At 51.2% G+C, this 13,748-nt stretch overlaps 1 protein-coding gene across 1 annotated transcript in view; it reads left to right on the top strand.

Annotated features, from left to right (window-relative positions):
• The window catches only part of MYO15A (myosin XVA), a 72,919-nt gene extending 64,428 nt beyond the window's left edge, over window positions 1-8,491 (top strand). The window contains exons 61-65 of the mRNA XM_049874734.1: window positions 1,267-1,397; window positions 3,134-3,267; window positions 4,217-4,350; window positions 5,268-5,408; window positions 7,934-8,491. Of these exons, the coding sequence (XP_049730691.1) occupies window positions 1,267-1,397; window positions 3,134-3,267; window positions 4,217-4,350; window positions 5,268-5,408; window positions 7,934-8,035 (642 nt within the window). The 3' untranslated portion in view covers window positions 8,036-8,491. The remainder of the gene's footprint in view (window positions 1-1,266; window positions 1,398-3,133; window positions 3,268-4,216; window positions 4,351-5,267; window positions 5,409-7,933) is intronic.
• The last annotated feature ends 5,257 nt before the right edge of the window (window positions 8,492-13,748 follow it).

Genomic DNA, 13,748 nt, shown 5'->3' with positions numbered 1-13,748 from the left:
CCCCAGGCTTGGTGTTTGAGGCCTTCATGATCTGGTCCCCGCTGACATTTCTAATCCTAATGCCTCTGCTCCCCTAAATGGTCTCCTCAGAGTAGTCAGAACTGTGTTACCCTCGCTGCCTAGTTTCTGGGCCTTTGCACATGCTGTCACCTCCACCTGGCTGCCCTTTCCTCATCTCCGGTGATTTAAGCCCTCTCCATAAAGGCACCTCTGAAACAGTCCCTCTTCCATGCAGCTGTCTCTGGTTTCCCCTTCCCTCCAAATTTCTTCCTGAGCAGTGTTTTACTAGTATTGTTATTTTTGTCTTTGTACTATTCCCCTTTGAGACTTGGAAGTCCTCTCAGTCAGGATCATGAATTTTACAAAATCTTGGTTCTTCCCTTCTATGCCAAAATTTGTGCAAGCCCTTGGACTGAGAGCAGGGGTTTTTGTGTAACTTGTACCATCTGCTTCAGCAATTCCAAGTACAAAACACAGTCACTTACCTTTTGTGGCCACATGGTGTCACTGTTGGAGATCAGGCCTGTGCAGTTTGGTGCACTGCTGCTCAAACAGTGGTCTGTGGATTGACAAGCTGCATCTCCTGGGAACTGGTGAAGATGCAAATTCTGAAGTCCTACCCCAGATCTGCTGAATTAGAATCTCTGGGGGTGTAGCCCAGTAATTTGGCTACTTTTTTGTAGTTGTTGAGGTAGAATTCACATAACATAAAATTAACCATTTTAAAGTGTACAATTCAGTGGCATTTAGTACGTTCATAATGTTATACAACCATCACCTTTATCTAGTTCCAAAATAGTCTCATCATCCTGAAAGGAAACTCCTTACTCATAAAACAGTCCCTCGCCATGTCACACCCCTCACTCCTTCCACCAGCCCCTGGCAGCCATGAATCCAATTTCTATCTCTCTGCGTTTACCAGCAGTCAGTCCTAAGAAGCCCTCTGGGTGACTTTGGGGTGTGTCCATGTTTAAGAGGCACTGGTCTAATAGACATTTCTCCACCCTGCACTGGTACTGCTCCACTTTTACCACCCCAAACCCTGCTCAGGACACTGTAGGGGCTCACACATGGGCTTCAAGGCCACAGCTCTCACTGCTTACTTCACACCCTCTGGCATCGTTCCCTAACGCCCCAGAAAGTGATAGGCCATCTTACCCCAGAAGTGGATGGGGCTGATGTGATTACAATCATATCTCTAGGTGCCCAACAGCTGAATGACTCAGGGGTACCCACCTGACAGCCCCTCACCTGTGCTCCTCACAGGTCCTGCCTGACTACCTGAAGGGCCTCTTCAGCATGCTGCCCAGCCGGCCCAGCGAGCAACAGCTGCAGCAAGTGTCCAAGCTGGCCTTACTGCAGCACCGTACCAAGGACCACTTCTACCTGCCCAATGTGTAAGCACTGCCTACCAGGCTACCCACCCACCTGTCAGCTGGAATGGAAAGGCACTCCCGCCCTCTTCCCCCGACATTTCTCAACCTGCTTATCCCCAGGCCTCCCATCCTCCCCTCTTGCACCAGTGAGGCTGTCTGGGAAGGGGCTGTCCTGGCCTTAGGGCTGAAGTCCCCCAACTCGTGTATGATCTGCAACTCCCTCTCCCTTTTCATGACAAGTTGCTTCTGGCCGGTATTAATAGCTCAGAGTAAATGTAATGATACAAAAGTTTCAGGACATGCACGCCCTGTGTTCCAGGACATACACGTGGCTGTGCAGCAAGATTTAGCCACAGATATGTTCATGGTGGCATTGCCTAAGACAGTATAGTACTGGAATCAATTTCAATATCCAACAATAGGGGATTAGTTAATTACTTAGGAAAAAATAACTATTTAAAAAAAAAATTTTAGAAAAGATTTTGCAGATTTCTTTACTGCCTGGCTTAATAGAAGACAGCTGGATTCTCAGATCTGCTTTTGTGTTCAGTCCGTTGTGTCATGTAGCCTCCAGAAAACTCCACTGTACACTCCTGAGAGAAAGAGTGAACACAGCAAATCACATTTCCTAGTGTTATTATAAAAATGGCTCTGACCTCCCAGACCATCGACTACACTTTGAGAAACAGCGGTGTAAATAACAGTAAATGAAATAATGTGTGTACAGTGTATATCCCAGTGCGTATAACACAGTGGAGCCCTGGTGGCATAGTGGTTAAGAGCTCGGCTGCTAACCAAAAGGCCAGCAGTTCAAATCCACCAGCCACTCCTTGGAAACTCTATGGGGCAGTTCAACTCTGTCCTATAGGGTCGCTATGAGTTGCAGTTGAGTTGATGGTAATGGGTTTTGTAACACAGTGAGGGCTCAATATGTAAAGCCTTTCTATGTTATAACTTTAAGTGAAAAGAGCAAGATAAAATCCTGGATAAAAATACTTGTTGAGTTCTAATTTTTTTCAGAGCACCCTGTGTGCTTGATCTCAGCTAATCTTCCCAATGCCACACAGTTTTCCCCTTTTACAAAGGTGGAAAGTGAGGCTCAGAGACATTACCTGGCTTACCCAGGTTTACCCAGCTAATAGGTGGGGAACCAGGATCCAAACCTGGGGAGGCCAGACCCCAACTGTGTAAAGACCAGAGGAAAGATGTTGCCTGGGGGATCTCTCTGTGAGGGGCTCCCTGACTTTTTCCCAGCCCTTCCTCATTCTGTGGCCCAAGGCAGCCAGGACAGGCTGGGCTGCTGTTGATATTTTCTAGATGTCCAGAAAGGGATAGAGGCTGCCTGAGAAGGCCAGGGTATATCAGAGAGAGGCTGAGATGGGCTCTCCTGCACCCTGCTCTCACCAGCCCACCTTGCTGGTTTCTCCACCTGTGTGCTTCTCATCCTCTGGCTTGAGCTTCTCCTCAAGGGCAGGAGCTACAAAGGACAATTCTGCCTTGGGTACAGGTGCTGGCTGCCTGACTCCCTCAGCCGCTGTGTGACCTTGGGCTGGTCAGTGAACTCCTCAGAGCCTTAGTTTCCTTATCTGCAAAACAGGGATGCTAGTGGTATGGGCCACAGTTATTGAGCATCTGCTACATGCCAGGGCCGTGTGTGAGCACTTAATTATGCCGACCTTCAGCCATCCACAATCCCCAGTGTTGAGTCTTTGAGGGAGGTGATGGGTGCTCAGAGAAGGTTTTCCCTCCTTACCTAGGCGGGAGGTCCGGGAGTACATTCCAGCCCAGCTCTACCACACAACAGCCGGCTCCACCTGGCTCAGCCTGATCAGCCAGCACTGGCAGCAGACACAGGCACTTAGTCCCCACCAGGCCCGCGCCCAGTTTCTGGGTAAGAGTCCTGGGCTGGATGTTGAGAGCACAAGGGCTTGCTGGGGTCCTGGAGGATGGGGGTGTGAAAGGGTATTCCATGGCAGAGTCAATGAGCAAAGGATGGAGGAGGGATGGTGTGGAGTGGTTAGAGGACTGCAGCCAGATCTATGAGAGAACTGGAATTCAAACCCCGGACTTTACCCTGAGGGCACTGGGCAGCCCTGGAAGGACTTGAACAGGGGGAGGGGTCCATTCAGGTTTACACCTGGAAGACAGAAGCTTGGAGGCCGCTGTAGGCTTCCAGGGTGAAGATGGAGGCAGAGTTTGGGATGGAGTCCCAGGGACAAGAAAGGTGGATGGGGTCAAGAGATACTCAGGATGAAGAACAGACATGGCTCCGGCTCCATGAGAGCTACTGCTGGGGAGGGAAGAGGCTAGAGGAGGGCCCCACTAACCAGCTTGAGCTCCTTTGAGGAGTAGGGTCACCAAGCAGGGGACACCAGGGAGGGAGCAGATGTGGGGAATTTGAGGGCTTTTGGGTCACTGATGTATGGTCTGGGCTGGAGCGCCAAGAGTCCTGAGTGAATGGAGATCTTTGTATCCCTGGGGGTGGGAAAGCCACCACGCACAGTGGTGCAGGCAGAGCACTGCACAAGGGCTGTATCTGGCTGAGCAGGAGGGGGCCTGGGTCCAGTTCACTGAGGGCTGGGGCTGCTCAGAGGAAGGTGCCCCTGGAGAAGGCATCATTTTCCTTTGCACAAGGGTATTTTCAGTGCCAGCTGAGCACCCGCCTTGGGGTGGGCCTGGGCATAGAACGCTGGAAGCAACAGAGAGGAGAGGAGCTATGAGCAGGGATGGAGGAAAAGGCCAGACTGAGGGCTCCTGTGTCAGGTGCAGCCAAGGGAAGAGGTGGCTGTGGCTGTGAGCCCATCCAGTCCGATAACTGCTACTCCGTCTCCCTACCCCAGGCCTCCTCAGCGCCTTGCCCATGTTTGGCTCTTCCTTCTTCTTCGTCCAGAGCTGCAGCAACATGGCTGTGCCAGCTCCTTGCATCCTTGCTGTCAACCATAACGGCCTCAACTTCCTCAGCACCGAGACCCATGTGAGTGGCCTCAGTCCGGCACCACCTAGCACCCCTTCAGGGGGCCAAGATCACCACTTCCCCACTGTGTGACCTCGGGCCAGCCTCTTCCCCTCTCTGAGCCTCACTTTCCTCCTCTGGAAGACAGGGATGATAGGCAGGCCCACCTCTTAGGTCTCTTTTGAGTCAGCACTCATGTGGGACTGTTACCCCCTTTCTTAGATCCTGTCCCCAGAAGCAGCCCCTGAGACAAGCATGGCAGTGGAAGTGGTTTATTTGGAGGTGATTCTAGAAAACCCTCACATGAGGTAGTGACAGGTAGGGATGGGGCCAGTAAAGGGTGTGTTTACCAAGCAAGTCACTGCTGTGGGCAACTGGGGCGCTGGCTGGCTGGAGTGCTCTGGGAGACAGTGTGGAGCGTACCTCTGTATTACCTCAGCTGAGGGGGAGATCATCGCAGCAATGGGGTGTTGCCCGCCATTTCCCCAGCTGTCATTAGCCCAGGGCTCCTTCCTAAAGTATTAACTCTACATCGGGCTTGCTCAGCGTGTGGTCTGAGATGAGAAATAAAGCCTCCTGACAAAGATTTAAAAGTGTTCACAGGAGGCAGCTCTGATATGTAGAGGTGAAGGTCAGGATGCTGGTGGCATCTACCACACCCCTGGACTCCAGTGTTTAAAACAGGGCCTGGCAGCATGCTAAGGCATTATCAATGTTGGTTCTACCCATTTCACAGGTGAGGAAACTGAGGCCTGGAAAGGTAAAGCAACTTATTCAAGGTCACACAGCAAGTCACTGGGGAACTGGTACTCGAACCAGGGTCTCCTGCCTTCTATGGAGCTGATTTGCAGAGGAGGGGGAAGAATGGTTAAGAGCACTGGGCCATGGGGGAAGGTACCCAACCCACAGCCTGTCTGACCCCCTCCCCTGACTCCCAGGAGCTAATGGTGAAGTTCCCCCTGAAGGAGATCCAGTCAACCCGGACCCAGCGGCCCACGGCCAACTCCAGCTACCCCTACGTGGAGATCACACTGGGGGACGTGGCGGCCCAGCATACCCTGCAGCTGCAACTGGAGCAGGTGCGCCCAGCCCTGGCCCTGAAGCCTCCCTACTCAACCCCGCACTCATTCATTCAACCTGCGTTCACCAGGGTCAGGTCCTGGCTGTGCTTCCAAGGAGCATGCAGTCCCGTGCAGGCAGAACCAAACCCACAGCACACACACCAGTCATTATGGGGGTCTTCCAGGGAAGCATCTTGCTAGAGGAACCACAGGAAAGGGTCCAGGTTGTTTGCAAAATAGTGAGAACTGGGCAGGGCCTGGGGATGCACAGCCAGGGCACGGCAGATCTTGAAGGGCCTGACGTCAAGCTGAGGATCTGGGGCTTTCCTCTGAGGGGACTAAGGAGCCACAGAGGGCTGGTGAGAGGGAGGGACACAGGAGGCTTGAGGAGGTTCACTGGAGCTACGGCATGGAAGTTGGATTATGAAGCCTAGGACTGAGGGTGGGTTGGTGGGGTCCCCATGTGACAGACAGGGAGACTGAGGCCTGCGTGCCCTGTACCTTCTCATCAACTGTGGTGGCTCCTTAAAAGGCAAGGGTCACCTCTGGGCTCCTGTCCAAGGCTTACAGCTAGGAGGGAAGGGAGGTAGGACCCCATCGTAGAGATGGGGTTGAGGCCCAGAGGAGGGGCAGAACTGGGGCTGGAACAAACACTGTCTACCCTGTCTAGCCCCCGCATCCCACCTGGAGATCTGGGCCAGCACCCTTTTAGGCCCCCCTGGGAAGGGCTGATTTCCCAGAGCAAGAGGGAGAGGCTTTCACTTCCCCAGCCCTGCAACTGGGGGGCAGAGCCAGAACAAAGACCCCTCGCCCCTTTGAGAACCTATGATTCCAGCTCCCCCAGTCTGCTTCCCTTCATGCTTGTTCTGCTCCCACCAAGGGGCACCCTGATCCTTGATTTATACCCAGGAGCATCAGGCAGCGGCTGCCCTGAGCCCTCCCCTCTGTGTTCCCCCCAGGTGTTCCCATGTCATCTTCCTACCTCCCTGGCCTCCTCTCCAGCAATTCAGTCTGTCTGCTTAAGCTATCTGTCTCCCCTCCAGAATGTCAGCCCCAAAGGACAGGGCAATGTCGCAGTGCCCGCCCCATGTCCATGGACATGGCTGATGTGGAACAGATACCTGTTGGATGGTGGATGAGTGAGTGGAGGTCTTTCTAGCTCCTCCCCTTCCTTGCAGCCTCCTGACCTCTTTATGCTGCCACCTCTGCCTTTGGCTGGTGTGTATCATTCACTCACTCACTCATTCATTCAGCACAGAACTCTGAGCATCTCGATGCAGCAGGCCTTGCACCAGCTGCAGGGTACCGAGTGACCTGGGACCTCTGCCCTTGCCTCTGCATCAGCTGCAGGGGTGCTGAATTGCCGGAACCCTCGGCCCTCAGGCCTTGTCTCTGCACCAGCTGCAGGGGTGGTGGGTGACCTGGACCCTCGGCCCTCAGCCCTTACCTTCACAGAGCCCCCAGTCTCTTGGGAAGATGGGCATGAAGGAAGCTCTGGAATAAACTGCAGTCAGTGCTGGGAGGGCGTACAGGGGACCTGTGCTGGCTGGGAGGTCATCAGGAAGGGCTTCCAGGAGGATGTGATGTCAGAGTGTAGTGGCCATTGCAGCCAACAAACGTGGGTTTCCATCCTGCCTGCCTCTGACAGTCTGTGTGAGAGGATTTTGAACCATCCCTGCTTCTTGGTGAGCCTCAGTTTCCACAGCTGCCACAATCCCACCAAGACCTGAAACACAGCTGGTATCGGGCAGGCATTGGATTGGCTGGAGGGAAGGAGCACCCCATACGCACACAGAGGCACATCTAGGTTCCCCGATCTAACTAGCCAAGGTGGCCCTCCAGGGCTGGAGCAGATGCAGCAAACCTCACCAAAGACCAGTTTAGAGTGTGGCCTTGGGCATTCTACTTCCTGGGTTTAAATCCCCGTACCTGCCAGTTGTGAGATCTGTGGCAAGTGGCTTCCTCTCTCTCGGCCCATTTCCTCACCTGTGGAATGGGAGTATAATCACGCCTGCCTCATAGGGACACTGTGGGGATTCAGTGGGGACCATGCCTGGGTTTGGTCTGAGACCCACACTCCCAGACTGGTTTTCACCTTTCCCTGCTGCCTTTCCCCAACTGGAGCCCTGGGGCTGGGTCCTGACTCCTTCTAGGCTGTTCTGCCAGGTGGTAACCATGGCAAAACATAATCAGAAACAGTGACCTTGTATTGATTGGATTAATATTAAAATTTGAAACCTAAAGGATTTATACATAAATGAAATCTCATTCAGTCATCACAACAGCCCTGTGAGGCAGGCCCTAGTAAACTGAGAGCCTACAGATGAGGAAACTGAGGCTGAGGGAGGCGAAGTGACTGGCCCAGGACTACCCAGCTCGCCAGCCCAGAGCCAGTGAATGCACTTGCCTCCCTTCCCCCACACCCTGCCCCTGACCAAGTGCTGGCCCTTCCAGCCTGTGCTTGACCTTCCTGCTGCCCTGCTCCTCACACTCCTCCAGGGCCCTGGGGAATGGCAGGCTTGGACTCTAATTGTCTCCTGCAGGGTCTAGAGTTATGTCGAGTGGTGGCTGCCCACGTGGAGAACCTTCTCAGTGCCCGAGAGAAGCGGCTCACACTGCCCCCCAGTGAGATCACCCTGCTCTGACTGACTCTGGCCTCCAGCTGCCCTCTGTCAGAAGACCTGGGGTCTGTAAGGGGCCAAGACTTGGGGGAGGCCAAGAGGAGGCAGGAGGAGCTACCCAAGTCCCCAAGACCCGTTGAGGACCAATCTAGAGTTGAGGTGGAGTCACAGCATGCAGCGAACAGGAGGAACTTCCAAGGGCTGCCTCATGTTACAGTTAAACAGAAGGCAGGACTGTGGGGCCTCCTGCCACATACTCGCTGCAGCCCTGCCTGAACACCCACTGGTGGCAGGGAAGCCTTACATCAGTGGCCTAGATGAACTGGACTTTGCCTGTGGTTTACTCAGGGTCTGATGTGTGAATCTGCTTGGACTCCACATCCCAGCCCCCGATATCCTCCTCAGGTTACTGCCTCGGACTCCCTTTCAGCCTGGAAGTGTGACCCTTGGTTGTTTCTGTGCAAATAAATAAAAGGTATACCCAGCAGCCATTTTCTCCAGGGTGTTGCTAAGTGGCTGGGATGCAAGCCCAAGGGAAGAGGCAGGAGTTGAGGCCGTTGTGCCCCTGACTTACTGGCCATGAACAAAGCTTCCTGCAGAGCCCTTACCACTCCCTACAGGTCCCCACTCTCTACCCCTTAAGTGGCCCCAACACCAGGCCCTCATCTCTGGACGGGCCATACAAGGTTCAAGAGTGGTATAGTGAGCACTGCTGGTGGGAATGCAAAATGGTACAACCATTTTGGAAAACAATATGGCACTTCCTTAAAAAAAAAAAAATTTTTTTTTTTTTTTTTTTAGAAAGCTAGAAATAGAAATACCATTTGATCCAGCAATCCCACTCCTAGGAATATATCCTAGAGAAATAAGAGCCATCACACAAAGAGACATATGCACACCCATGTTCACTGCAGCATTGTTCACAATAGCAAAAAGATGGAAACAGCCTAGATGCCCATCAACAGATAAATGGATAAACAAACTATGGTACATACACACAATGGAGTATTACACAATGATAAAGAATAATGATGAATCTGCGAAGCATGTCACAACATGGATGAATCTGGAGGACATTATGCTGAGTAAAATAAGTCAATCACAAAATTACAAATATTGTATGAGACCACTACTGTAAAAATGCATGAACAGGTTTATACACAAAAAGAAACAATCTTTGATGGTTATGAGGGAGGGGAGGGTTGGGGATGGAAAAACACTTAATAGGTAAGTGGTAACTTTGGTGAAGGGTAAGACAGTACACAATACTGGAGAAGCCAGCACAACTTGTCCAAGGCAAGGTCGTGGAAGCTCCATAGACACATCCAAACTCCCTGAGACACTGAATTATTGGGCTGAGGGCTGTGGGAACCATGGTCTTGGGGAACATCTAGCTCAGTTGGCATAACATAGTTTATAAAGAAAATGTTCTATGTTCTATTTTGGGGAGTAGCATCTGCGGCCTTAAAAGCTTATGAGTAGCCATCTAAGATACTCCACTGGTCTCATCCCACTGGGAGCAAGGGAGAATGAATGAAGAAAACTAAAGACACGAGGGAAAGATTAGTCCAAAGGACTAATGGACCACAACTACCACGGCCTCCACCAGACTTGAGTCCAGCACAAATAGATGGTGCCCGGCTACCACCACTGACTGCTCTGACAGGGATCACAATAGAGGGTCCCAGACAGAGCTGGAGAAAAACAGAACAAAATTCTAACTCCAAAAAAAGACCAGACTTACTGGTCTGACAGAGACTGGAGAAACCCCAAGAATATGGCCCCCAGACACCTTTCTAGCTCAGTAATGAAGTCACTCCTGAGGTTCACCCTTCAGCCAAAGATTAGACAGGCCCATAAACCAAAATGAGACTAAAGGGGCGCACCAGCCCAGGGGCAAAGGCTAGAAGGCAGGAGGGGATAGGAAAGCTGGTAATAGGGAACCCAAAGTTGAGAAGGGAGAGTGTTGTCATGTTGTGGGGTTGGTAACCAATGTCACAAAACAGTATGTGTAATGTTTAATGAGAAGCTAATTCTGTAAATCTTCATCTAAAGTAAATTTAAAAAAAAAAAAAAAGAATGGTGTAGTGAAAGAAGGGAGAAGTCTGGAAAAGGACTTCCCAGAGAATGGGACATTGGAGCTGGGTTTTGAAGGATGAGCAGGAGTTTGCTAGGAACAAATAGAGGTGAGGGAGATGAACATTTCAAATAGAGGCTTGGGCCAAGACTTAGAAAAACAGTAAGTCCAGGTGGGTGTGAGAGATCTAGAGCAGAGGTAACCAGGCCCCAGGGTGCCTGGCCAATTGTGAGGGAAAACAACAGAGGAGGAATGACCAATTGTCAAAGCCTGAGACAGGCATACTCATGAAGGCCTTGGGTCCCAGATGGGTGTGATGAGAGGTACCATGATACTTGGGCACTCACAAGTAACAGGAAGTACCTCATTACTGCCCCATATGGGACACGGGGCTGGGCCCAGTCATGTTCCAGCATCCACATACCTCCCTTACTTCCCCCCTGTCAGGGATACCTCCTCCTGCACAGGAACCACAATCCTCTTAAGATAATCTTGGCCTGGTGGTTGAAGGCCGGGGTTATGGAGCCACAGAGGCCTATGTGGCCTTGGGTAAGTTGCTTGCCCTCTCTGAGCCTCTGCTTCCTTCTTTGTAAACTGGAAGCATTGACAGAACACAAAAGCTTTTGTTGTCATTATTAGGTGCCGTGGAGTCAGTTCTGACTCACAGCGACCCTATTAGGCAGAACGAAACACTGCCCAGTCCTGAGCCATTCCTACAGTCGTTATGCTTGAGCTCATCGTCGCAGCCACTGTGTCAATCCACCTCGCTGAGGGTCTTTCTCTTTTCCGCTGACCCTGTACTCTGCCAAGCATGATGTCCTCCAGGGACTGATCCCTCCTGACAACATGTCCAAAGTATGTAAGACACAGTCTCGCCATCCTTGCCTCTAAGGAGCATTCTGGCTGTAGTTCTTCTAAGACAGATTTGTTCTTCACCAACACCATAATTCAAAGGCGTCAATTTTTCTTTGGTCTTCCTTATTCATTGTCCAGCTTTCACATGCATATGATGCGATTGAAAATACCATGGCTTGGGTCAGGCGCACCTTAATCTTCAAGGTGACATCTTTGCTCTTCAACACTTTAAAGAGGTCCTTTGCAGTAGATTTGCCCAATGCAATACGTCTTTTGATTTCTTGACTGCTGCTTCCATGGCTGTTGATTATGGATCCAAGTAAAATGAAATTCGTGACAATTTCAATCTTTCTCCATTTATCATGTTACTCATTGGTCCAGTTGTGAGGATTTTTGTTTTCTTTATGTTGAGGTGCAATCCATACTAAAGGCTGTGGTCTTTGATCTTCATCAGTAAATGCTTCAAGTCCTCTTCACTTTCAGCAAGCAAGACTGTGTCATCTGCATAAAACAGGTTGTTAATGAGTCTTCCTCCAATCCTGATGCCCCGTTCTTCTTTATATAGTCCAGCTTCTCATATTATTTGCTCAGGATACAGATTGAAGAGGTATGGTGAAAGAATACAACCCTGATGCACGCCTTTCCTGACTTTAAACCAATCAGTATCCCATTGTTCTGTCCGAACAACTGCCTCTTGATCTATGTAAAGGTTCCTCATGAACACAATTAAGTGTTTAGGCAAGTGCTTTCTAGGTGATCATGGTTAGGTCCAGCATGAAATGCAAATGGATATCTGAAGTGGGGAGGGTCAGACATTTTAACTCTTACCAAAATTTTACTATGTGTCAGGCACTGTACTTTACATGAATTAGAAGTAACCCATTTAATCCACAAAACACCCCAACAAGGTGGGCACTATTAGTACCTCCATTTCCTGCATGGGGAAACGGAGGCCCAGAGAGGCAAAGCGACTTGTCCGAGACAACACAACTATTAAACGACCTAGCGAAGATTCAAACCCAAGCAGGCTAGCTCCAGAGTCCAGGCCGTCTCTCATGAGGGAAGGGCTCTGGCTCAAGAGCACATAGTCAAGAGTGAACACATAGAAGCTTCCAATGGGGTGTCTGGGATGCAAGGGGCTGTCTCAATCTAGAGAAGTGGTGATTCCCATTTCTGCCTGGATGAGCAGAGCTGGGCTCTGTAGGGGAGGCTCCAGGACTTTATAAGGGTAGCAAGCTCCGTGCCATGTAGGTATATGAGTAGAGTCTGATGCCCTCCTGCTGTAGGGCAGCTTAGAGGCGAAAGTCGGCATTGAGCTTCTGAAGGGCCTGAGCCTCCACAGCCAAAACCTCCAACATGCAGGTGAGGGGCCCTGCCCAGGGGTTCACAGAGTGTGGCCCAGGCAGGACTGGTGCAGCAGCCAGGCTGCCTGGCCTTAGCCTTGCCCACTGGCCACCTTCTCCCTGCTTGCCTGCAGCTGCCTTCCTAGCACCCTCCCCCCACCTCCCAAGCCCCACCAGGCTGTGCCTGAAAAGAGCAGGAATGAAGTTTATTGCAGGCTTCATGCCTGCCCCATTTTCCCCTACAACTACTGCTGCTGCTTATTGGGATAAAGGTGGCCAGGTGCAAGTGCTTGAGGACTGCCAGGGTCCCAAGTGTCTGGGCATCCGCATCCTACAGGCCTTGTCCCGGCATTGCCAAGTCACCACACAACTCCCACCTTCCAACAGATACTGGTGGGACCCACTGTTTATAGATGGGGAAACAGGCCCAGGCTCAAGGTCAGTGATTTTCTCTGCTTAATGTTGTCATTAGCTGCCATCCAGTTGGCCCCCAACTCATGGTGACCCCAGGCAAAAAAGAAAAAAATGCTGCCTGGTCCTGTGCCATTCCCATGATCAGTTGTGGATGGGACCATTGTGATCCATAGGGTTTTCACTGGCTGATTTTCAGAAGTAGATCTTTCTAGTCCACTTTGGATGCTCCGCTGAAACCTGTTCAGCATCATAACAATGCACAAGCCTTCACTGACAAACAGGTGGTGGCTTTGCACGAGGTAGAATTCTACCACTAAACCACCAATGTGCCCCCCCTTAATGTACCTGATCCCAATTTATCCTCACAGTCACCATGTGAGGTGAATACTCGTGTTGCCCCCGTTTCACAGGCCAGAAAACTGAGGTTCAGAGTGGGGAAGTCACTTGCCATTCAGCTCATTATATCAAGATTCAAACCCATGTCTGTCCGATCCCAGAAAACTGAGGTTCAGAGTGGGGAAGTCACTTGCCATACAGCTCATTATATCAAGATTCAAACCCATGTCTGTCCGATCCCAGAGTCCATCCTTTTGTTCTGACAAACTAGGGTGTGTGGGTGGGGGTGGGTGTGGGTGTGTGTGTCGCTGGTTGGGAGCAAAAATAGCCAGGAAAGTGAGGCTTTAAGGTAACTGCAGAGACCATATCATGAAGGCTAAGATGCATTTCATCTCAGGCGGAATCTGGGGAAACGTGGTGAGTTGGTGCCCAAAGAAGCAAAATTAAGGAGATGCGTGGACGGGAACTGGCATTCCAGCTGGAAGAAACAGCTTGGGCAAAGGTCAGGAGGTAGGACAGGGTATGTTTGCAGACCTGGCAGTGTAAGGGCGAGGCTGTGCTCAGTATAACAGAAACAGGGACGAGGAGACAAAGCCGGAGGGACTCTTGAACAAAGGCCTTGAACGTCAAACAAAGCAGTTGGATTTTATCCTGGGGAGCCATGGGAGGTTTTCAAGCAGGAACCCGTACTTCCTGGACCCGCTCAGCGCAT

Source organism: Elephas maximus, chromosome 2 (genome assembly GCF_024166365.1).
Source record: "Elephas maximus indicus isolate mEleMax1 chromosome 2, mEleMax1 primary haplotype, whole genome shotgun sequence".
Classification (NCBI taxonomy): domain Eukaryota; kingdom Metazoa; phylum Chordata; class Mammalia; order Proboscidea; family Elephantidae; genus Elephas; species Elephas maximus.
Note: the sequence above shows the minus strand (reverse complement) of the source record. Positions and strands in the feature narration are given on the sequence as shown.